Genomic DNA, 24,391 nt, shown 5'->3' on the forward strand with positions numbered 1-24,391 from the left:
CCGTGAAGCGGAAGTTTTTTTTTGCCCTACCTTTGTAAAATAAAGCAGCCTCTTTGTGTTCAGAGGACTCTGGAGGTTGCTATATTTCTACCTGTCCTGTAACGAAGAAGAAGAGTGAAGTTCTCCCGCCACAGGTACAGATGTTCTCCTCTCTGAAATCAAACATGGAAACATTGTGTCGAGGCTCAGATCCACGTAGTGAAGAGTTGTATGATCTATTCCCAGGGTTTTGCTACATTAAAACGTCTAAATGGATTTATATCGATAACCTACTGTAGCCATGGTAGCGAAAGAAGAACACATCTGACTTCTTAGATTCTCTTTGTCATAAATTCATCTATGATATAAAGCCACAAGTCAATGTATAGATAGATACATGGTTTGATAGATAGATAGATAGATAGATAGATAGATAGATAGATAGATAGATAGATAGATAGATAGATAGATAGATAGATAGATAGATAGAGAGATGGTTTGATAGAGGGATAGATAGATAGTAGATAGATAGATAAATGGTTTGATAGAAGGATAGATAGATAGATAGATAGATAGATAGATAGATAGATAGATAGATAGATAGATAGATAGATAGATAGAGAGAGAGAGAGAGAGAGAGATGGTTTGATAGAGGGATAGAAAGGTGGATAGCCACAGAACAAACTAAACAAGATGTGAAAATGTAACAGCAAATCTAAAATATATATGATACTTAAACATAAACATGTATACATATAAAAAATGTATATATGTATGTGTGTAATGTGTATATATTATCTTTTATATATAGAGAGAGTTTTATATCATGATAGTTGACTGAAAGTAAATTAACCATCTTCCACTTTAATAACCATTTCAACCATTGTCAGTGGAATTTCAACTTAATTTCACAAATATTTCGTGTGAACTTTTGATCCTTATTTTATATGATAATATTTCATATGATAAACAACATATTAAGAAGTTGCTTCGGGGAGACGTCTGAGTTTCTTTCTGAGCTTTTTATGCGGTTTTCTGACATTTTCTACACTGAATACCTTTTCAAGTAACGGTATAAACAGTTTGAAGATTAATATCGAAATAATATTAGAAAGTACATCTTATTAAATGTATTCTGCACACATTATTTCTATGAATGAGGGGTTGTATGATGACCCGTCCGTAAGCCTCTATTTAGAATAACTTGCATTGATCCTCCTCTGTGCTGCTGCTGCTGTTCACACAGAGACGTCACTGAGGGAGAGCGACTGCACCGAACATCCAGCAGCATCATGTCTGCAGACCTGGACCTGTCCCCTCCAGATGTCCCTGAACCCACCTTCCTTGAGAGCGTGCTGCGCTATGGCCTGTTTCTGGGCGCCATTTTCCAGTTTATCTGCATCCTGGCTATTTTCCTCCCCATATCCAAGGGGCATGAACAGGTGACGTACAGACCAGGAGGACAAGAGGAGAGGGGGTTGTGTGATGAAGTGTTTCCCTCCTTCAAACTGTGTTTCCCCTCTGCAGCCTGGTTTAGTAATACCTTTTGGGCTATACAGTAGTTTGTCAGATTCATTCATTTTTACAGACTACATTATTTCTTAATGTCCATAAAGACTGAGCCATGAAGGGTTACTTTCTCAATCTATATACTAACTAACTGTCAGGGGAGATTATTTATAGACCGGAGCAATTAAATCCAACGTCTAATTATTCTATTTCCAGCCGCCGTCATCAGATGTACTAATTACTTTCCACAGTATGTCTTCATTTCATCCTGCTGTCATTCTTCCCTGCTAGAAAAATAGGAAAGATTGCAATCGCAGCAACAGTGCTGACAGAGGGAAAGTGCTGGAACACGCCGGAATGTCTTTGTTTGCAGTGTGTCCAAAAACTTTTATGGAACCATTTATTAAATGCAGATTACTCTGAGACCAAGCTAACTGGAAAACTGTATTAACAGGATCTATTTACACAAGTTACAAAACCTCCTCTGCACATTTTACTTTTAAACTCAATTTACCTGGGAAGATAAGATAAAATTGTGGCATTGTGGCAAAACCATCATCTAAATATATCTTCAAATCACACGTTATGTTTAGCATCATGTGTTTTCACACCTTATTTGAATGACTCAGAAGATTTATTTTGAAACCGCCAGGTGTTTCATGCCTCATGTGTTTGCTCCACAGGATGAGCACGAGTCCACGGATAGTAAAGCTGCTGAACAGATAAAGAAACCTAAAGGAGGAGCTCCTCAGATCCGACAGAAGCCAAAGAAAGAGAGCAAGAAGAAGCGATAGAAAGCTCTGTGTGTGTGTGTGTGTGTGTGTGTGTGTGTGTGTGTGTGTGTGTGTGTGTGTGTGTGTGTGTGTGTGAGTGTGAGTGTGAGTGTTTGTGTTTATCACTACATGTTTAAAAAACTGTCTTACTACAACACTAAAATATATTGTGTTCTTAACTTGAGAGACTTCAGAGTGAACTGTGTCCTGTTCACCATCAACATAGCATTACGAGGAGCAAACTGCCATGGTGTTTGTGGCCTGCAACGTATTTTTATTGGCTAAATGTTTTTGCATTAGTTTCATTTATGGTTGAATATCATTGATTGAATTATATTTTAACTGTAACAAACAATTAAATGCACTATACAGTCATGTGCCTCAGGTGTGTTGATTCATTGCTAAATTCCAGTTTGGTTTAATGATGTGGAATAGGATTGTGTTCGGTCCTTATAACATACTTCTTTTGAATGGCAGAATATATCTCAACTCTGTTGTAAAGTTAGGTTTTTTGCACCAGAAAACAACGCTTTATAAATAAACTGATGTTTGTTTAAATTTAGACAATATTAAGCAATTCATAACACACTCTATTGGTACATAATCCAAGATGGAGCGAAAGGTGAGAACAATCCAACTGTGTGGGTCTTATGTTTATGATGTTGGTCTAGTTTGCCAGTATATGCCTAAAAAAATCTGATCAGACTTAAGTACGAACCGTATACATGAAGTGAGGCAATCAACACCAAAAATAATTTCACGGCGTCTATGGCAATAGATGCGGTGGTAGAGTTCTTGTCCTCCAACCAGAAGGTCATTGGTTCAATCCTCAGACTTCCCCATCTGCATCTGCATATTGAAGTAAATGGATTTGTATTTATATAGCGCTTTTCTAGTCTGATGAAGACCACTCAAAGCGCTTTACAGTACAGTTTCACATTCACCCATTCACACACACATTCATACAGTGCATCTACTTGCAGCACTTTGTTATTCTATGGGGGGCTATTGAGGGTTCAGCATCTTGCCCAAGGACACTTCGGCATGCAGATGGTTCAGACTGGGGATCGAACCACCGACCTTCAGGTTGGAGGACGACCACTCTACCCCTCAGCCACAGCCGCCCAAGTGCCCTTGGGCAACATAAAAAGGTAACTCATAGATGATGAATGCACTAATTGTCAGTGGCTTTGGATAAAAGCATCTGCCAAATTACTTGTAATGTAAAAATTTGTCAAATAACAAAAACATGAACATTTCAAAGGGAAAACCTCTCCAATCAAAATAAAACAAAGTCATCGTATTTAAAAAATATATACGTTTAGACATTACATCGAAAAAATACTCCACATAACAGAAAGTTAATCGTCAATAAATGTTAATATTTATTGCAAACCTTATTCACGATCCTTAATTCAAGTTGTCTCCAGTGAGTGGTACCTACCATCAGTTGCTGATTAACACTCGAACCGATTGGAAAATTATTTTGAAGCTTTATCAGTTAAATTATTAACATTTTATTCGAAAAATATGAATAAGCCTTATAATTATTTCATGAACAGATTTTTGTAACAGCTTCAAAAAATATTTTCACTTTAATTGAAGTTGTTTCATGTGAGTATAAAAATCCCTAAATACGTCGCGTAGCCTCAGAATCTGAATGTTGACGTCAAACCCAACGTAACTCTTCACAGCGATGTGCTTGTCGCTTAGCAACCGATTGACCTTTCCACTCAGTGTTCTGGTGAACACGAGGCTTGTTGTTATTAGATCAATAACAATAGTACAAAATGAGCGGTAGATGCTATGATGATTTTTATTATTCATTCATTATGTTTTTATTCTTGTACTACTCCGTGGTGGCGTCAAGTTACGCAAGGCGACGTGAATCCCCCTGACTCCCACCGCTGCTGCGTAAACAGCGTAACAAAAAAAAAAAAAAAGCCCACACTCGTCATATTTGCTTCCAGTGATGCACGATCCCGTGGTTTTCTCCCAACGAGCCATGTCTTCTTCTCCTGCTTCTTCATCGTCTCCCACCTCTTCTTCCATCCTGAGCCCTTTGCTCCCGAACACGGCTTCTACCATGACCTCCTCCTCCTCCTCCTCCTCCTCTTTCTCCTCCTTCTCCTCTTCCTCCTCCTGCGATTCAGCCGGGATCCGCTAAATGGGATTGGTGGCCGGTCCGAGGTTTCCACAGCAACTGGCCGCCCGCTTCCATTCCGATCTAACCCGGTTCCGATCGAACCCGGCTCCCCGCTGCGAGGCTCCGGTGCTCGGGCTGAACCTCCGGACGCGTCCAAGGTGAGTTAGCAGGAGACCTAACGGGACATTTCTATATCATTTCTATACTGATTCATATGCTGCGTGTTTCCCAGTCTGGAGCCCCCTCCTCACGCTGGGTCTCATTGTTGCACAGGCCACTCACTGGCTCGTGTTTGTGCCAGTGGATTCTCCTCGGAACCTCCGACACGCCGAATACAAAGCATCCTCCGGCCTCACGCGTTTAGACCCAAACCATCCTGAATCCCACTCGCTTTAAATTGGACCGCGCGGACAAATGAGAGACCAACAATCCATCGAAATTCAAAATGGAGCTGCACCACCAGCACCTGTTTAGATTCATCAGGCCGCACATGCAGCAGCATTGTCGCCTTTCTAGTCCTCGCTCCCCATTCACAAATCCACGTTACGCACCTGGCGTGGATCCTTTGAAGAAACCGTAGACGTTTTTCCCCTCTTTTAAAAAAATATTTGTATTATTATTATAATTATTATGATTCAATCCCTTCCTTTTATCATCCTGACAGCTGCTTCTCTGGCACAGGCACATCCCCACCCCACCCCTTGTGTCTTTAAAAAAAAAAGCTGCTTTGCTGACAACAACTGGTGTTTTTAATCCGGTGGAAATAGCATTTAAATTATGTGGCTAATCTATTTACTGTCGGTTTGGAGCTTGGGGCATGTTCCAGCTCATTTCCATATGGCTGTGGATTCAGGTTGGATTAAGTCACACAAACAAGGGGAAGATCAACACTGGATCTCTGTGACTGGACTGTGACATACAGCAAGAGGAAAACATCCTGATTCCCTAGTTTGAGTAGTGTAGTGGATATAAATACAGTGTTGTCTTTCCCAGGACAGTAACAGACTGGTGTTGGTCTTCCCAGCAGCTCAAGAGCATTTCTTTATTGATCCATCCGCCAAGTGTTGTCCTGATAAATTGTTTAATCCATACAAAGGTCACAGATATACAGGAAATGGCTCATTACAGGTCCTCAAGGTTACACCTTCATATGTCCTGTTTTTATTTCAGTTAGAAACCCCCACAATAATATATGTTTACTACCATGAAAAAAACAAAAACAGAAAGCAGTTACTCTCATTTCAGAAGTGTCACTGATCTGTTGATTGACCGTTTGATGAATTCATTCATTGTTGCAGATGTAATTTGCTTCAGTCGTTAGACAGGCTGCGAGACGAATGCATATTACCTTCAATTTATTCTAATATCCCAGAGAAACCACAAAGAAATGCTGCCTGTGAATTTAATATAGATCATGTGCTGTTATTAATGAAATTCCCATGAATATATATTAGAATGTGCCACCTCTGCCCTCCTCCATAGCATCAATCATGCTGTAGCAGCCATTTCCCAGAGCCTGGATCATTTGCAGCCGGAGCCCCCCCCAGTGAAAGATAGACAGCAAACGGAAGTGTGTTTTTATCAGCTGAATGCCACAATCCCCCCTCCTCTCCTCCTCCTCCTCCTCTTCCTCTTCTTCCCCTCACGTGTCATCTGTGTGTTTGTCACTGAGGACGAGTGAACGTGAAGTGGAACAGCTTCAAACGGGCTCAGAGTGGTTAAGGGAAAGATTTGGGAAGCAGACCGGACAAGAGACTGTGATGGGACGATATTTGATAGTTAAAGTGACTGCTTTGTTTCCTCTTTGGCCCTTTTCTCTCAATCCACTGCCCATTCTGTCCCTCCGAATCCGGCTATTTATAGAGGATGTGCGTATGAAACATGTATGTGCACTGTGCTGCCTCATGTTATCATCAGCAGATAGCAGGATGGGACAGTGACGCTAATGTGCACATTTCCTTTCATTTTGATCTTGAGGGAGCCATCGTTCGGTCGTCGCTCCTCCCTCGCCTCCCCTCCCCTGGGCAAACTGTAATTTTCCCATTTGACTGAAACATTGGCTGGAACTCCTTGGGCTCTCCGCAGCACAGTGGCAACTGTTACCGTCTGTTGTGACTCAGTGAGGTTTGTCATGGCCAAATGGGCTCATGTGCCTCAGCAGATCTGTGCGGCTCCAGTGTGCTCGGCCCCAGATGGAGGAGCACAAATGTTGATCAGGCAGAGGAGATGTGAGGAAACACAATCATGGTTTGAAACGTTTCATCATGACATTACCCTTTGATTAGAGTTGCATTTAAACACACAATTTGAAGAAGAATTTGGCAACAATTACAGTATGGGTCTTCAGCATCGGGCCCGGTGGTTAGCACTGTCGCCTTCAGGTTTCGGATCCCTTGTCTCTCTGTTTGGAGTATGCATGTTCTCTGCGTGTTTGCGTGAGTTTTCTCTTGGTACTCCGGTTTCCTCCTACAGTCCAAAGGCATGCAGAGTAGTGTAAGATTAATACCAAATATTTAGATTGAAGGTGTGTGTGTGTGAATGATTGTTTGGCAGTGTGTACCCCGCCTCTCGCCCAATGTCCACTGGGATCGGCTCCAACTCCCTCAGGCACCCTCAAAAGGTTAAGCAGTGTAGATGATGGATGAATGGATCTTCAGCATCAAGGCTAATTGTTCGTTCAGTTTCTATTATACAACCAGATAATTTCCCTCATAGATAAGTCGGGCAGATGATTGGGAGGCCTGAGGTAAAGACATGCCGTGGAGCACGCAACATCCCTTGTTATTCAAGTCTGTCTTACAGCAGCACTCGCATGTTAACCCTCATTTCCTCCCTCGGTCACGTCTGTCCGGAACCATGTCTGCTATGAAGAGATTCCCCCCTGGCAAGATAAAATCCACGATCCTCATACTGTGGGAAAAAAGAGCTTTGTATCATCAGACATCACAGTTAGTCTAAAGGGGTTTTCCAAAGTTGCAGTTCCCTTTTTGTTTTCCTGAAACTGTGAGTCTACAGCTGCCGTCTTGCTAATGTCTTGCAGGTGTAATGTTTACCATGTTTTCCATCCATCATATATCTGTACAGCTTATCGTTTTGAGGGACTAGGGTTAGCTGAGGGGCTGGAGCCAAACACAAACAGCTTAGTGTAATTATTCAGATGATGTAATAATAATTAATGTCTGTTCAAAAAGTCGGTTTTGTCAATGCAGCAGTTGTTGAGATATTTCAGTCTGGATAGATCTTGCCACGTCCTTCTCCGTGCTGCCAGCATTCCTGAAAAGACTGTGCCTGTGGTAGAAAAGCCACCTCATCTGGTAAAATCAGACGGTCAAAGATTTTAATTATTTGGCTGAACAACATATTTCTACACTCAGCCAGAACTGTGGATTCTGAGATCACTTGCATCTGAAACACAACATGAATGATTCTCAGTAGCACATAGCTCCACCAAGGACCCGCCAGTCCCCTTCAATTCAATCATGCTGCACCAAATCTCACTCGTTGAGTTCAGTTCCTCTAAATATACTTTGATTCTTTCCATCAAGATTCATGAGTCATTTCCTGGGAAATGGGTGATAATGTAAAAAGAGAAACTCCCTATCTCTCGTCGTGATTTAATGGATTCTTTCTTGGCTCATGAGCCATCCTTCTACCAAGTTTTGTTGAAATCCATTTGGTAGTTTTTTGCGTAACCCTGGCGAAAACATAACCTCTTTGGCACAGGAAGAATTGCCGTGACTACAAACAGTTTTTTTGACATATTTGTGTATATATATCAAAATTGAAATGACAGTGTGTTTGTGTCATTTCAATCCAAGGGGCAGATTGGAGCACATGTACAAATGACACATAATGAGAATATCCTCCTGATGCGGTGTGGTTCCTCTGAAAGGTGTTTTTCAGACCTTACTGATTTATTAACTTTCATTACTGTCAGGCATCTCTGCTTGTGGCCCTTACACTACCCCCCCTCTCCACAGTGTTTTCCTGTGTATTCACTTCACGTGGCGAGACAGTTTTATAGATTTTGTAGCACTCGGTCAACACTGAGACTGTGAGAGAGACACAGGTTAGTGATGAATGTAGTGCGGATAGTGAAGTGCTCTCCAGGTTCTGAGGTACAAACCACTCAGAGAACAGCTTCTGAGCTGAGCCTCTATTTATCATCGTTCGGCTGGTTTTCGTTTTACTGTTGACCTCATTTTATTTGATAAAATTGCATTCTGCTCAAATATAAGTCAATTGAATTTTGTTACTTTTTTGTCACATCAAGGTTTCTCAAAATCCAGACTCATTTTCCCACATAGCTTTTTAATTGTTGTCTTTGATACATTTGAAGGCTACGCTTGTCTCCGTCTTCTTGTTGTTACCACGGTTACAGGTGTCTCTAATAAGATGTCCCTCTGCTGTGCAGTAGAACAGACTGACTCACCTCAGTAAATAAAGTTAACATTTCAGAACTTGTCTGAGCAGAGACACTCTCTCTAATCGAATCCAGCCCAGTTGTTCCTGTGAACCTGACAACACTGCAGCTACCTGTGCTGCTGGCTGCAGAGCACTGACTCGTACAGGAGCTGGATTCACTCACTTATTCCTATTCTGGGTTGAGTTAGAGAGGAGACGCAATATAGAATGATTACATGGGTATTGTCACGATACCAACGATTTTGTAGTCGATATACGGATATACCTTGAATGTCAACGATTCTCGATACCCAGTTTGCTCTCCACACTGGAGTATTTACCTGAAACCAGGAGGCATCTTGTTCCTCCCCTCCAGATTCTATATATTCACATTTAGAATCTGTTTATAGAGTTAATGTTACTTCAGCTTCCTCAGCACTCCATTAGCTCACTTTTTTATTAATGTCAAATTGCGGCCTATATGAAGTTAATTGTGGATTCTCAGTGAATTGGGACTTTTTATATAGTTTTTGTTTTCGTCATGAACGTTATTTTTGGGATGTTTTTAATGAACATCAAGGCACAGCTGTAATTCACGTGATCAGCAAATCTGTGTATTATCATATCCTTCAAATTCGTTGAATACCTTTATTTTTTTACAGCACCTTTCACACCAGAAATGCTTCCCATGTAGCTTTAAATAATAAGAAATCAATTTAGAAATCATTATTAGCAGAAAAAGTTCAAATATTCACCAATCAAATTAAATCAGTCACTGTGATCATTGGGATTTAATAATTTATGATTTATCAGAGTCAAAACTTCTTTTTTCCTTTCGAAATAAGATTTCTATTTAAATCCTGGGTAAACAGAAAAAAAGGGCTTCTCTGTGCCCCCTTCACCCCCCCCGCTCCATCCCCCTCCTCGCTTCCTTCCCCTCATCCTGGCCTCCCACTGCTCAGGTGCCTGTTCTTGTTGCAGTGTCTGGCAGCCGTAGAGCGCTGTGGTGCAATCTGGTTCCCCCACATTCCTCCGTGCTCCTTTTTGGATGGAACAACTCACTTCATCTCCCATTTTATATTAATACTACTATATTTTAATCCGATTTTACAAAATCTCTATTTTTTAATTGATCAGATCTTTATAAGTCATGTTCGTTTACCCCGATTCGTCATGTTGGATGGACTCACATGTTAGCACTTCTTGACGTAAGGACACTTTGACACCATATTAGGAAGAGGCGTGGGGCTCTGTTGTTTACATGTTCAGGCTCTGAGGCTTTCGAGGGTATTCTGCTGTGAGTTCAGCGTCCTGAGGAGCCGCTGGAAAGCGTTGGACACTGTGTGCACTGCGACTCTCAGAGGACACGAGTGCTGCTCTATATCAGGATGTGTTTGCAGAGCCGGTGGAGGAGCATTAGCTCTCCTCATCAGTGTGTGCTGGAACTCGATGATTAGTCTCATCTCTAACCCTGTCGGACCAAACACTTGCACGATGGAACTGGCCCTGACGAAGATATTAGCTTTGTCCAAAAACTATAAAGATCAATCAATTAATCAATGAGTTGAGAAAGTGTTAGAATTGCTGCTTTACAGTATAGTATAATATATATATTTTGGGCATCTGGATTTTTTGGTTGGACAAAGCAAGACATTTAAAGACATCACATTGGGTTTAGGGAATTGTGATGAGCATTTTTTTCTGTTTTTCTGTTTTCTGTTTTATAGATCTGATTTTATTGATGCTTAAGATGATACACAACCAGAGTTAATGTTGACAAAACTGTACTGTTGCCTACTTTAAGTTTAGTCAAACCTAAAATAGCAGGTCTGAAAGGGGGCTCGGATCCTGGTCTGATCCAATTGCTTGAAGATGTGACAACATCAAACAATAGAAGAACGAAGAGAAGTGGCAGCGGCTCGCAGGATTGCTTGTTAAGCCCTATGAGACAAATTGTGATTTCTGAATATGGGCTTAATGCAATTATAATTTGATTGATCGATCCAGCTTCTTTGCCTTTTTACCCGACTCTTAAAGCTCTGCACTCTGGACTCACTTTAGTTCACTAAGCAGATCTGTGATGCAGCTCTGGGTCGGTAAAGGCAGGAGTCAGGAGGAAGTCCCAAATCAAAGCCTGTGAAGAGCTTCTAATCAGTTGGCGTAGATCAAATTGAAGTAACCTGACATTCAGTTGGATATCAGCTGATTTGTTATTCTCTTCTAAATTTAGCCGGTGGTTGAACTGCATGTATACACAATCAATCCCCTAAAAAAAAAAGCACATCAGCAGTCAGTGTTTAAGCAGCTTTGGCTGTTTGACGACAATAATCGTTTTCTTTCCTCAGATTCTAGCACCTCGAGTATCTGTTTGTTTGCATATATTGACGACGTGGGCTGCTAAATATATCTGTTGCATAAGTGCCTCCATTACTGCTTTAAATCTGCCAAGGCTGTAATCCCAATGTGTTTCATGGTGTTTTGTCTTGCACTCGTCTGGGCTCTCCTGGATCCTCAGCGAGCTGGTAGACGTGAGAGGCGGAGGCAGGTCACTGGTCACCCGCTTCACTCAGTCCTGTCCGTCGCTTTCTGCAGGCCTTTCTCTGTGTGACTCAGTGTTGCACCATGGGATACGTTAGCCCCCCCGGTGAGCCAGATTTCATACTGGCAAGGGTTGAATCAAAGCTTGCATGACTGTGCGTGTGTGTTTGACATCTCTCGTGCTCGCTCATGCACACACTCGACTCTGCAGCTTACACACGCCCACACTCCTCCGCAGTGGGATCCTTCTGTATCTCTGAGAATCCCCGTACCTGTGTAATTATGTTCGGGTTGCACATTACACTTAAAACACCCACTAAGCCTCAGCTGTCCGTGCAGTACACAACAACAACCACCCACACGTTCTTTTTCCAGCCACTGGCAGCTCCTTTCTCCTCATGGGTTCTTCGCTCTCCTCGTCCTGTGTGTCGGAAACTCTTACAGCGACACATGCATGTGTTGGAAAAAGGATGTGAGGGGCGAGGGTGGGCGAGGGTGGGTGTGCGACAGAGTCTTGTTTCCCAAAGACGGAGGGACAGCTGCTCACACACACACACACATAAACACACACTCACAGACGCACACATCTTCATATATGGTGAATACCCTCTGTCTGGAAGGGAGACTGCCTGTCCTCCTACAGGAACAAGGCTGTTGCATGTGTGTGAGTGTTTGTGTTTCAGCTGGCCTGAGGTAGCCAGCCTCACAGTGAGTCACTCTCCAGGGCCTTGGGGGGGCAGGGGTGGGATTGGACTTTGTGTGTGGACACTCCAGTTTTCTGTGGCTGCACTTGACTGTCTGAGCAAGTTTGTCTTTGTCTGGGCTCTTGATGACAGTGCGCTCTCGACTTGTTGCATTTATCAGCTCACAATAGTCCTACTCGGCAGCCGTCCACAGTAATTATCTGCAGGAGGAGCCCGAGCTGTTAGTGTCGCGTCGGTTCACCGGCACCAGGGCTCTTTTGTTTGAAGCTTTGTTTTCCTTCGCAGACGCTTATTGATTCGGAGCAGATTGAATCAACAGATAGGAATGACCTTGAACGTGTGTGTGTGTGTCGACTGGCTCGAGGTGTCCTGTTCTCTGAGTATTTGCATGCTAAACGTTTCTAACCGAAGCTGGAGCGGCTCCAAGGACTGGACCAGGCTCCAGAGATGAGGGCGAGGCTCCGGGGACGTGTTTCATTAAGAGAGGGCAATGAAAAGAATCTTAAAACACAGTCACTTCCTGATCCTGTTTTTAATCTTCTGTCTGCATGAATTGAAAGTTATTTCAGGCAGCATTCATACAATATGTAGTATGTATATGAAAATACAGGATTAAATAAATTTGATTTAATTATCAATTGAGTTTTTCTGTTCTTGGGTAAATTCTTTTTACCTGATGGCAGCTGTTAGTTGAGTTTTGTAAAACACAGAACTCGGTACAATCAGGCAGTTTTTTTAACAAGAAAAGTTGTGATTTTGGGATAAAAGTTATTAAATTAACTTTTAGTTTTGTTATTGATCATAAGGTGTCCAGCAAACCATTACAAAAGTCTAAAGATATTAAAATAACATAGACATAACACAGATAAGCAGCAGATTTTCATATTTGAGAAGTTAAATGTTTTTGCTTTGGAAAAAACACAAATGGATGTTATCATATAAGAAATGAATAAAAAGATTTGGCAGTTGTTATTCTGTCGGAGTCGACTAATCATTTCCGTCCTCTTTGGCAACCACACAAAGATATTAACGATGCAAAAGACGCCTGGTTTTTATCCCCTGGGAATTAAAGTGTTGCAGTCATACTTATCTCTGGCTCTCGTCCCAGGTCTGCACATGGGGGCGGGCAAGAGCAAGCCCAAGGAGCCCGGCCAGCGCTCCATGAGCCTGGACGGCACCATCGGCACAGGCTCGGACAGCGGGCGCTTCCACCACCTGGGCCCCTCCCAGCAGACGCAGACTCCCAACAGGAGCCCTGCGGTGGGCACGGGGAGGCGGGGTCATCCAGGGCAGCACCACCACGCGCCCACCAACACTCCTGAGCTGGCTCTGTTCGGAGGAGTGGACCACACGGGCACCATCACCTCGCCCCAGAGGGGACCGCTGGCAGGTAAGGGACTTGTCGGGAGATTGGTTAAGTTTGGACAAACTCAAGAAAATAACTGTTCTATTCTTGAGTAGACATTTCTAAACATGCTGAAAATGTCCCCCTCGGGTCTTTTATATGAAAAAAATACATTTTGTTTGAAATAACCAGCACCATATATATCCACCATTAAAACTGCAGTCAAAAGCAGGTGGTGGTGATGTCACAAACCTAAGAAGCCAATCCTGGTAACTTGTGGGTGGAGCTCAGTAGCTGGAAAAGTTTCCTCAACAGCTGTGAGGGCGAAATGAGAATGGAAGGTGTAGAACATTTAAACTATTTTAGTCCATGAGGGGAATTTTCTTGGTGACAAACCTTTTAAATGGGTCATTTTGAGGAACAAAGAGCGTGACTGTAAATGGTGACAATGCTCTTTAAAATAGTTCTACATGGGAAATACATCAGTGTGTAGTCTTGTTGAGAGTCAGATGAGAAGATCGATTCCACCGTCATGTCTGTGTGCTAAATATGAAGCTACAGCAACCAGTGAGTTTAGTGTAAAGAGCTGGAAACTCCTCATGCTTTATCTCACGCGTCTAATTTGTGTGAATCATTTTTATTTACCTTAGACAGCGGCAGGCGGGTTGTTTCCATTCCCAGTCACTTTGTGCTGAGCTGTTACTTTGCTCCAGCTTCATCTCACACACAGATTTGGTATCAATCTTCTCATTTGACTCTTGGCAAGAAAATTGTTGAGCTGCTTCTTCAGTAACAAATTATAACCAAAGCAATCGTGACTTATCTCCGAGTCAGCCCGTAGACCTGCTTTCATTTAGAAAAGAGACCAGCATCTAAAGCAAGGATTCACAGTGAGTTACATTATCACAGAGCGTTATCGGGAAGTTGTTTCTTTTTCCCACCATCAGCCGTCAAACAGGCTTTAAACCTTTGAAGTCTGATGGCTCTAATGTGTCTAGCCCGGCCAGATGGTTGAGGTTAATGTTGCCCGATAGCTGGAGAGCGGAGATGCTGCTGGTGCATCGGCTCCGCTGGCTGCCCCCCCCCCCACCGTGCATCCAATGACCCGATCGATGATGAGCTGGAGTGTTCCCAGGCTCAGATCACAGGTTCATTAAAAGGAAAGGGGAGAACGCTCGCAGAAAATGGAAAAGCTTTGATATGATGGCTCTGTCCTTCACGGGCGATCGCTCACAAGCAAGTCTGGACGTCGATATTTCTCATTAGGCTTCGGCAAATAATTTCACACAGATGTGGAGCGGCGGGGCGAAATAGATTTATAGCGTTACAGTGGATAGAGCAAATTATTATCCTGGGCCTGATTTGAATTGTTAAAGTTGGATTATGGAAGTTAAACGTGAATAGGAGCAGAAAAAGGGAAGTTCCATTGCTTAAATGACATTGTTCCCTAAATATATATATTCCTCTCATGTTTGTGTGTATTTGTGTTGTTTCCTGCAGGAGGTGTCACTACATTTGTGGCGCTGTATGACTATGAGTCACGGACAGCGTCTGATCTGACCTTTAGGAAAGGCGACAGGCTGCAGATTGTCAACAACACGTAAGAATCACCTCTTCTGTGCCTCTCTCTCTCTCTCTCTCTCTCTCTCTCTCTCTCTCTCTCTCGCCTCTCTCTCTCTGATGCCACAACTTCACAAACATCTAAATGAGCAGATTTGTCGACGCACATGTGAGCTTGCAGAATCCTGTGTGTGAATGAACACAGTGGGAGTCAGTCGGTAGCAGTGGAGCAACGCAGATGCCAGACTCTGATTCTTCCCATCTGTTGACGAAAGCAGAGCAGACACATTCACAGGACAACTGTTGTCATCACAATCACTGAGGCTGCAATCCACACTATGATTTCATCTGATGCATTAACTCTGCTACAGATTCACCTGGAGTCCACACTTCTAGTTTTAGAGCCACAAAAACAGAGCTGGTGTGAGCTGGTGTGAAGAAAACAACCAGCCTTGGCCTCGGCTGCAGTGTAGAACACAGAATCGCAAAAGCTGACCCTGTTGTCTTCGCCGACAGCTGTTAAAGAGCCTACAACTGCTGACATGCGTAGGAGACCAGCTGTTATTCCAGCAACCTGCGACATATCTGCAACCAACAACCAAGTGCTTCCTGTGTACACCAGCACATACACACGCATATACGTCTTCAGGTGTGTTAGTGTGGAAAATAATAGATGTATGGATGTAGCCTGAGACACAAATCTGTCATAGCAATATTTTCCACTCCGGTCCCTGAAGAAACAGAACATAGATTTTACTCAAATAACAAAGAGGAGTGCATTAGTTTCCACACACACACACACTCACACTCACACACACACACACACACGCGTGTGTAACATCAGAACAATGCTGTTTTGTTTTGTCTTTTCCTCTGCACTCTTTCCATAACCTGGCATAAGTCTGGTCTGCTGTTTTTTTTAATACACATATAGTGTGGGACTACACAGCAGGGGCTTGAAAAACATAATGAATTCATCTTTCATTAATATTAAACAAGGAAACGGGACGTCTCCATTACAAAGCATGAAGAGATGTTGAGTGAGACTATGAGTCCAGAAGAAGTCCCCCCTGTGATGTGAGGAATTGATCATTCATGCAAAGTTAATCAGACGCTTCTATTGTGGAATTGAGAGAAATATTACAAATGAAAGTTAAGTTAGAAAACCCTGCAGTCTGTGCACCCCCGCTGTGTTGTCCCACATCCAGCTCCTCAACTCTCTCTCTCTCTCTCTCTGCTGCTTTGCCGTCGCCACGTCTCCTTGCCGTGTTTTGATGTGTCTGCCGTGTCTGTTATCTCTCCCCCTTCTCTTTCTCTCTCATGCTTCATGGTTTCTCCTAGGAAAAAGTACAGCTTCAGGTCAGTAACACTTAATGCAATAAGAAATCTTCTGCAACCTTTTGTTCACAGTCCCTCTGCTGCTGCACGGATTTGTTTGGTCAAGCTCGTAGCGTAACTATGATGAATTGGGGAGTGATTTGGTGCATTCATAAATCTGGATATACAGTTTAAAGCCTAAATTGTGAGCTTGGGGGACCGCGTGTGGAACAAAAGGTTGCATGTGTCCGTCCACTTCCTCTCTTAACAGTCTGTTTTTCCTCACATCACTGCGCTTTATGGTGTGGAAAGAAATCAGCATTTTGTAAAACACCAATTTTTTCAAATGTCTCTTTTTTTAGCAAAGAACAATGTTGGTCTTCAGTCCAGTACGAACTTTTCTCAGATATAGACTCTCTCCCTGAGAAGTGTCAAATGTGAATCATCCTGTTGTGCAGATATTTAGAATTATATTTAAAGGAGACTGTGAATGTCCTGACTTCTTATTGGCAACAAATCCAGTGAAAAGATCAAGCTGTAAGCTGGTGATTCTGGTCTCATGCCAGATAATAATTATGTTAATGATTATAATTGTAATGATAATATTAAAATATTACTTTGTTTTAAGTTGCTCACACATATCCTGTTTTGGTCACAGAGATTTTCTTCAGCATTTACTCTTGTTTGAGTAAATTTGACTCAAAGCTACAGTGACTAGAGCCTTTTTTACAAAAATGTAAACTATATATTTCTGAGCCAATTTGAAAGATTTATATCTTTAGTAGGAACCAGTTGGTCTGGGATTTAATCCGCTGACACGACAGGGAGCTTAGTGTTTGTAGTATTCAAGTATTTGTTGGTTTTGGCATTTTCGTTGAATTTGTTGTCAGTTAAAAATAAGCATAAGAACAACAGTGTTATATTTTTCAACATTTTGTATCTTAAACTGGCAGATGATTAAACTAAAGAATAGAAACAGTGTCTCCTGTCAGTTTTCTGTGTGTTATTGACTGTCTTTGGTCTCTCTCTCTTTCTCTCTCTCTCTCTCTCTCTCTCTCTCTCTCTCTCTCTCTTTCTTTCTTTCAGAGAAGGGGACTGGTGGCTCGCTCGCTCCCTGACGACGGGCGAGAGCGGTTACATCCCCAGCAACTACGTGGCTCCGTCCGACTCCATCCAAGCAGAAGAGTACATAACCCTCCTCCTTATTTCACTCTCGCACTTTGTTTGGCAGTTTTTCGTTCCCTACAGAGATTCTCAGTGTAAAACCTAAATGCAGTTTTTTCTGACTTTGCATTATGATGACAGATAGAAAACAAGGCTCTGTCTACAAGCTAATACAAAGAGTATACAGACTTTCTATACACTCTTCTGAGTGTGTCTCTGCCCGACTGCTCCAGACGCACAGTAGTAACCTCTCGCTGACCTTGTTCTCCTCGGCCCACTTTTGCAGGTGGTACTTTGGGAAGATCACTCGTCGGGATTCCGAGCGGCTCCTTCTGAACCTGCAGAACAGACGAGGAACCTTCTTGGTGAGGGAGAGCGAGACCACTAAAGGTGAGAGGTTCACGTCCCGCTCAGTCCACTGGTGTTAACAAGCTGGTTCTAGTGGCTCCTCTGCATTTCATACTATTTCATCTGGGACTCTCTGCTATTTTGAGAAGTATTTAAAATGACATTGAAGTTATTTGACCTTCAAACAGCTTCAAAGATCATTTAGATGGTTCACTGACTTGCAATAGAGAGAATGGTGTCTTCTATGTTGCTCTATGTAACTTTGGTTAGATTCAGGGGACCCGGAAAGGAGAAGCAGTAACGATAATGGAAAGATGGAAGTTGTGTATATTGTCGGTGGGAATCAAATTTACAGCTGCAATAGACGCGTCAACTGAAAGAGTCTTTTAATAACTTGTTTGTAATTTTTAATGCAAAAATGCCAGTTAATTAAATATCTTAATGTTTGTGACTAGTAGTCATAACCTGAGAAATGTTTAAAGTATTTTCATCTTGTTTATTTAACGCATATATTAAATTGTTAGAAGTAGAAAATAATCCTGAAGAACATTTGTTTTGTTGCAGCTCTAATCAAGCTGTAAAATAATGACCTTGTAAGAAAAAGGTGTTGTTAGCAAACCCATGCATTATCCAACACAGTTCTCACTACACAACATGATTATTAAAAACTGGAACATTTATATTTTGCACTCACAGGAAGTCTTGTCACTTCCTCGGTGTCCCGGGAGCTTTCTCTGTGCAGCGGATGTGATCCTCCTTTGAAACGACTTCTTCAGGGACTTAATTTACAGAGCAGTATTCTCATAATCAAGCCATTTGTTAACTTTCCCCCACTGTGCTTGTGGCAGAGATTTATGTCTTTCTTTGAGAGTGAGAGCTGGTCCCTGTGACATAGGTGGACTCAGTAGGGGGGCTTGTTTTGGAGGAAGTGTGGGGGGAAAAGGGAGAGTGGAGTGGGGGCTTGTGAATGGAGAGGGGTGAATCACTGCCAGAACTAGGTCAGCCAAGGAGGGTGCTGGATTTCCCCCCAGCTTTGAGTCCCTCTTTTCCCAACACACACACACACACACTGAGAGGGGGGGGGGGCGTACACAGAGCGGGTGTAACAGTAAAAGGGGTAAAGGAAAGTGCGAGGAACAGGGGGAGGAGAAGGAGGAGCTCTGGCAGGAGGAGTGATGGCGTCAGCAGGTGTCCTGTATTAGATGTCAGTGTATTAGATGTGAGGTTGACATTGTGATGGATGAGCTGAGGCCTGCAGGTCATATGTTGCTTAAAGTGTGTGTATCATGTTAGAGCAGGAAACAAGAACACAAGTCGTGACTCGCTGCTGGTAGTTATCGTTAATGGATAATGTTAGAGGACCTCATCTCGCATATATAAACCGAAAATGTCAAAGTTAATGTTGTTGTTGTTGTTGGGGCCCTACACAGCGTGAAGGCCCTTTGGTCAACACAGATCCAGAAACCAGGTGTTATTGTTTGGCTGCTGGGACAGTTCTGTGGTGATGTTGATATCATGCACCACTGGTTCATAATTAGGGGTGGGAATTGGCAAAAATGTGACGATTCAATAGTATTGTGATTCTGCGATATATTGCGATACTGCAAGTATTGCGATTCGATTCTGCGATATATTGCGATTCATGTCCCCCATATTATTCAAAGGCAAAATGAGGAAAATAAGACTGTTCAACTCACTTCAAATGTCACATTTAATTCTATGAATCTTATCTTACGTATCTTACAATTATTTAAATACAATACAGTAACATAAAGCAGACATAATAGAGTAACATAAACCTGAGAATAATCATATAAATAAGAGTAACCTAGAGCTTCAATCAAATTGAGAAAAATAAACAAATGTGTACTTCTAGAGTCCAGTCCAGTTGGCTGCAAGGTCATGACACAAAATGTTAAATTAATTTGCGAATATTGGCATTTTTGTTCAGAAAAAGGAGTTGGTCAACATGCTCAGATGTTGAAGTGCTCCCCTGGGCCGTTACTATGTTTCCTGCAGTGGAGAACACCCTTTCCGCATACATACACACTAGGTATCTTTTAAACTCTGAAGCTCTCCTCTTCATGCTTTGCCAGCCAGGGGCTGTTACATATATAATTGTAAATAAGTATTAAATTAAATTAATACTTTGTGCAACAGTATCGATAGTATCGCGGGTTCAAAATATCGCGATACTGAACAGAATCGATTTTTGTTCCCCCACCACTATTCATAATGTGTGTGTAGTGGATCAAATCTGCTTATCCACATGTTACCCCTTCTTGTGTTTCCAATGAGATGTGAGAAAGTTTCTTCAAATCCGGGCAAACGTTCACTTGGTCTAAAGGATGAACACTTTGACCTAACTTAACCTGATTATTACAAATATCTGCAAGGATAAAATCGTTAAATGATGATATAATGAAATGTATGCTATTTTTTATCTAAAGGGTCAAAGGTACACTTCAAAATATCATCATTATATTCTGTAAAGATCCTCTTCTGGCCTTTATTATACTACAAAACTGAGATAATCAACCTGTTTGGTGAGTGGTTGGTGGAGGATTATGACCATGAGGCAGTAAAACTACTTAATATTTCTCTTTACTCTGAACCACCTCTTAAAAACCACATTTATACAAGTTGGGTTGTTTTAAACAACTGTAAGGTTCTATTTTCAATCATTACTTTCTGATGGAATATGATTGTCACTTTCTCATTTCTTTAAAACATTTTTTAGTTTTATGAACATTTTCTGTACAACAATTGGTAAACTCAGAGTTGACCAGCGTTTGTCCATGTACAAGGACATGAAGTGTGAGCTGAACTTCAGGGTCCCCGGGGGGCCGACAGCCCAGCACAGCTGCTGGGAAAACTCCAGAGAGCAGCTGTCGCACAGGCCGAGGAACTCGTGCTTTTATTGTTCTAACCTGTCTCTGTCTGTCCTCCGTCTTCAGGGGCGTACTGCCTGTCAGTGCTGGATTATGACAACACCAAAGGCCTGAATGTTAAACATTACAAGATCAGGAAGCTGGATAGCGGCGGCTTCTACATCACCTCCCGCACCCAGTTCACCAGCCTACAGCAGCTCGTCTTCCACTACCGCAGTGAGGAATCAGACACTTGCACTTTACAGCAGCTCACAAATGTCAATATCTGTGGTGTTTAACCGTTTTACAACCCTGCTGCTCTAACCCCGCCCTTCCTCTTTCATTTCCCTCCCTTTCTCAGAGCACTCCGATGGGCTGTGCCACGCTCTCTCAGACGTGTGTCCGGTGGCTAAGCCTCAGACCCAGGGGCTGGCCCGGGACGCCTGGGAGATCCCCCGCGAGTCGCTCCGCCTCGACCTGAAGCTGGGACAGGGCTGCTTTGGAGAAGTCTGGATGGGTCAGTGCTCCACACTTTCCCCTTCCTACACATATTAAATGAACCCATAAAATAGGTCCTACATTGAATGTACAAAACAAAAAGATGGATTGCACTTTTCTTAAAGTATATATAACGGAAATCCTGGTAAGGGATATTATACCTTCAATTAAATGAATGGTTTGATGTTTAGGGGGATATTTGCTTCCTGGTGGAGATGAAAAGATTGTGAGCTTGTTAAATATAAGGCTCGTATAAGATCTGCACAGTAATGGCTCCTCTAATGATCACAATAATAATATTTTGTGTTGGTCTTGGTCAAACCTCTCAACTGTTTGTTTTACTCTTAGGTTTTTGTATAGATTAGATAGGATAAGATGAGTAAAATAACATTTATAGTACTGGACACATCCAGGCTAGCTGTTTAGCCCTGTTTCCAGTCGTTATGCTAAGCTAAGCCAACCAGCTGCTTATTGTATCAAACGGCAAATTTGGGGAAGGTATCAAACTGCTCCTTTAAGTTTATATTATGACATGAGGGGTTCAAGAGCTTTATTAAAGAAGTTGCATGCTGAACCTAACAACGCTGTTTCCTCACAGGTACGTGGAACGGTACGACGCGAGTAGCCATCAAGACCCTGAAGCCCGGCACCATGTCCCCGGAGGCCTTCCTGCAGGAAGCACAGGTCATGAAGAAGCTGCGGCACGAGAAGTTGGTCCAGCTGTACGCCGTGGTGTCCGAGGAGCCCATCTACATCGTGACAGAGTACATGAGCCAAGGTGATGCAGAATTCAGTGGTGGCCAACATATCTGGTTTTTTAGTCATAATACGTTTTCTTCATACTGTAATTCTGGTCGTGTGTTCCCAGGAAGCTTATTGGACTTCCTCAAAGGGGATGCAGGGAAGATGCTTCGTCTGCCTCAGCTAGTTGACATGTCCGCTCAGGTAAAATTACACAAGTTTCTGTCACATAAAACCACCCAGAATGCACACACTCAAACCCTCAATATGATTCTTAATAATATAAAATGTCTCTCCTCGCTCGGTCCGTCCAGATTGCTGCGGGCATGGCGTACGTGGAGAGGATGAACTACGTCCACAGGGATCTGCGCGCAGCCAACATCCTGGTGGGAGAGAACCTGGTGTGTAAAGTGGCCGACTTCGGTCTGGCAAGACTCATCGAAGACAACGAGTACACAGCAAGACAAGGTGAGTCCACGCTGCGTCTTTCCACAGAGGACCAGTCTTAACTTAAATCTGAACCCACATGATTTTCGATCTGTTTTCTGCAGCATGTTGCATTTAAACTTTACTCACTTGTAACCATTTTTTATTATTTTGATCATTTTGACCCTTTAGGAGCTAAGTTCCCAATCAAATGGACGGCACCAGAGGCCGCTCTGTACGGTCGCTTCACCATCAAGTCGGACGTCTGGTCCTTTGGCGTGCTGCTCACAGAGCTGGCCACTAAAGGCAGAGTCCCCTATCCAGGTAACGTGTCCACAAACCAACATAGACATGTGTGATAAAACCAAACAGCTGCCCACTCAAACAAGAGCTTGTTGAATAGAACAAGCTCAAACATTCAGCTGGATGGCAATTCATTGATTAACCATTCAGCGGATCCAGAATCAGAAATATTAGGATTTGCCGCGAATATTTTAATCTTTTGCGATCGTGGAAGAAATATTTTGAGTTTTGAACTGTTATCTGATAGATTATAGATGGAATAATATCAATAATGTATAATTAATGAAGACAACTGCAGCACAAAAATTATGAAAACTACAGAATAGATCATTTAATATTCTAGAAATGCATTTCTTGCCACACAAAATGCTAATTTAATCCATCAAATTTTGACTGTATTGTTAAAGAAGAGGATCTGTGTTCCTCTAAATCTCACTTCCTGTTCCTGTGGGCAGGCATGGTGAACCGGGAGGTGCTGGACCAGGTGGAGCGCGGCTACAGGATGCCCTGCCCGGCCGAGTGTCCCATCTCCCTCCACGAGCTCATGCTCTCCTGCTGGAGGAAGGACCCGGAGGAGAGGCCCACCTTCGAGTACCTGCAGGGCTTCCTAGAGGACTACTTCACCTCCACAGAACCCCAGTATCAGCCTGGGGAGAACCTATAGAACCACACACTGAACCGAACCGGAGGGGGGGGAACCTCAACACGGAACGATCTGCACTAACCGACCTCAGAGGAAAGCCTGTGAGAGGATCCGAGCCTGTTAAACTCAGCCAGGAGGAACTTCAGATTCTTCTGTGGAAGCAGAACCAAGAGAAGCACTGACAGAGAACCCCCCCCCCCCCCCCCGTGCTGCTGCAGAAGAACCCGGAGAACCTTCCTCCCTGAAAGCACTCACTGTTTACTTTAGGTTCTCCTGTAGCTGTAATAGGAGAACTCCTGCTGGACAAAAGCTCTGATTCGATTTGAGGGACTACACTTGCGGTTACGTGTTTTTTCTTTTTTGAAAGGTGCCACTGATGTGGGAGGAGCCGAATCAGGATGGAGCAAGAGGGGGGGGGGGGGGGGAGAAGCCTCCTGCTGAAGAGAGAAGGCCAAGGGAGGATATTTCTGCCGAGCATGAGCTGTTTAACGACACCTTCCCTCTTCGCTCTTCTGTCTCCGGTCCCGCCCCCCCCCCACAGAAGAGCACTGCCGCTGAGGCTCAGGTGCCAAAGGCAAGTCAGTCTCTCTCGTCCCTTATCTCCTTTCTGCCTCTCTCTACTTCTGTCTGACTTTCAGTATCTCTCTCCAGTTTTTCTCAAGTGCTGCTTCTTCAAAGTGTGTCCAAATAACTCAGCTCTGGAACTCTTCTTTGCATCTTTATTTATGTTTACTCAGATAATAAATGTCCTGGTTTTCACGTGTGGGTCAGTAGCAGATTCAAGTTCCTGTTTTCTCTTTATTTTCCTCCGATTATGAACGGAGGAGTTTGTTAGAACCACTATCACGTTAGTTCCAGGATACATTTACCACTACAGGCAGGTGCTGTTACGCTGGAAATTGGTTAAAATTTCAATAAAACTTTGGGTCTTTATCTCTCGTTTACTCCATGTTTTTCTTGACACGTGCTGAACAAGCGTTGTGGCCTCGTGGATCCAAACCACGGCGAGGATTCAAATCGATTTAGCGTTTGAATGCTTGTCGTTGATTGATCTTGATTTAACTGGAAAGTTTCCTTGAAAATAATCGGCACGGTTGTGTCAGCGTTGCAGAGCGGTTTTTAA

At 42.9% G+C, this 24,391-nt stretch overlaps 3 protein-coding genes across 3 annotated transcripts in view; 2 read left to right on the forward strand and 1 right to left on the reverse strand.

Annotated features, from left to right (window-relative positions):
• The window catches only part of smarcd1 (SWI/SNF related, matrix associated, actin dependent regulator of chromatin, subfamily d, member 1), a 320,795-nt gene that overhangs the window by 143,949 nt on the left and 152,455 nt on the right, over positions 1–24,391 (reverse strand). The window lies entirely within an intron of this gene.
• Positions 2–2,332, forward strand: manbal (mannosidase beta like). The gene is made up of 3 exons (XM_061070092.1): positions 2–134; positions 1,226–1,421; positions 2,172–2,332. Exons 2-3 carry the CDS (start codon positions 1,272–1,274, stop codon positions 2,280–2,282), a joined length of 261 nt encoding a protein of 86 aa, XP_060926075.1. The 5' UTR covers positions 2–134; positions 1,226–1,271; the 3' UTR covers positions 2,283–2,332.
• On the forward strand, positions 4,499–23,372 carry LOC132999860 (proto-oncogene tyrosine-protein kinase Src-like). The gene is made up of 12 exons (XM_061069644.1): positions 4,499–4,565; positions 13,162–13,443; positions 14,899–14,998; positions 17,362–17,460; positions 17,726–17,829; positions 20,745–20,894; positions 21,019–21,174; positions 21,754–21,933; positions 22,024–22,100; positions 22,211–22,364; positions 22,515–22,646; positions 23,081–23,372. The coding sequence occupies exons 2-12, from the start codon at positions 13,170–13,172 to the stop codon at positions 23,287–23,289; spliced, it is 1,635 nt and encodes a 544-aa protein (XP_060925627.1). The 5' UTR covers positions 4,499–4,565; positions 13,162–13,169; the 3' UTR covers positions 23,290–23,372.

The sequence above is a fragment of the Limanda limanda genome, chromosome 4 (assembly GCF_963576545.1).
Source record: "Limanda limanda chromosome 4, fLimLim1.1, whole genome shotgun sequence".
Classification (NCBI taxonomy): Eukaryota; Metazoa; Chordata; class Actinopteri; order Pleuronectiformes; family Pleuronectidae; genus Limanda; species Limanda limanda.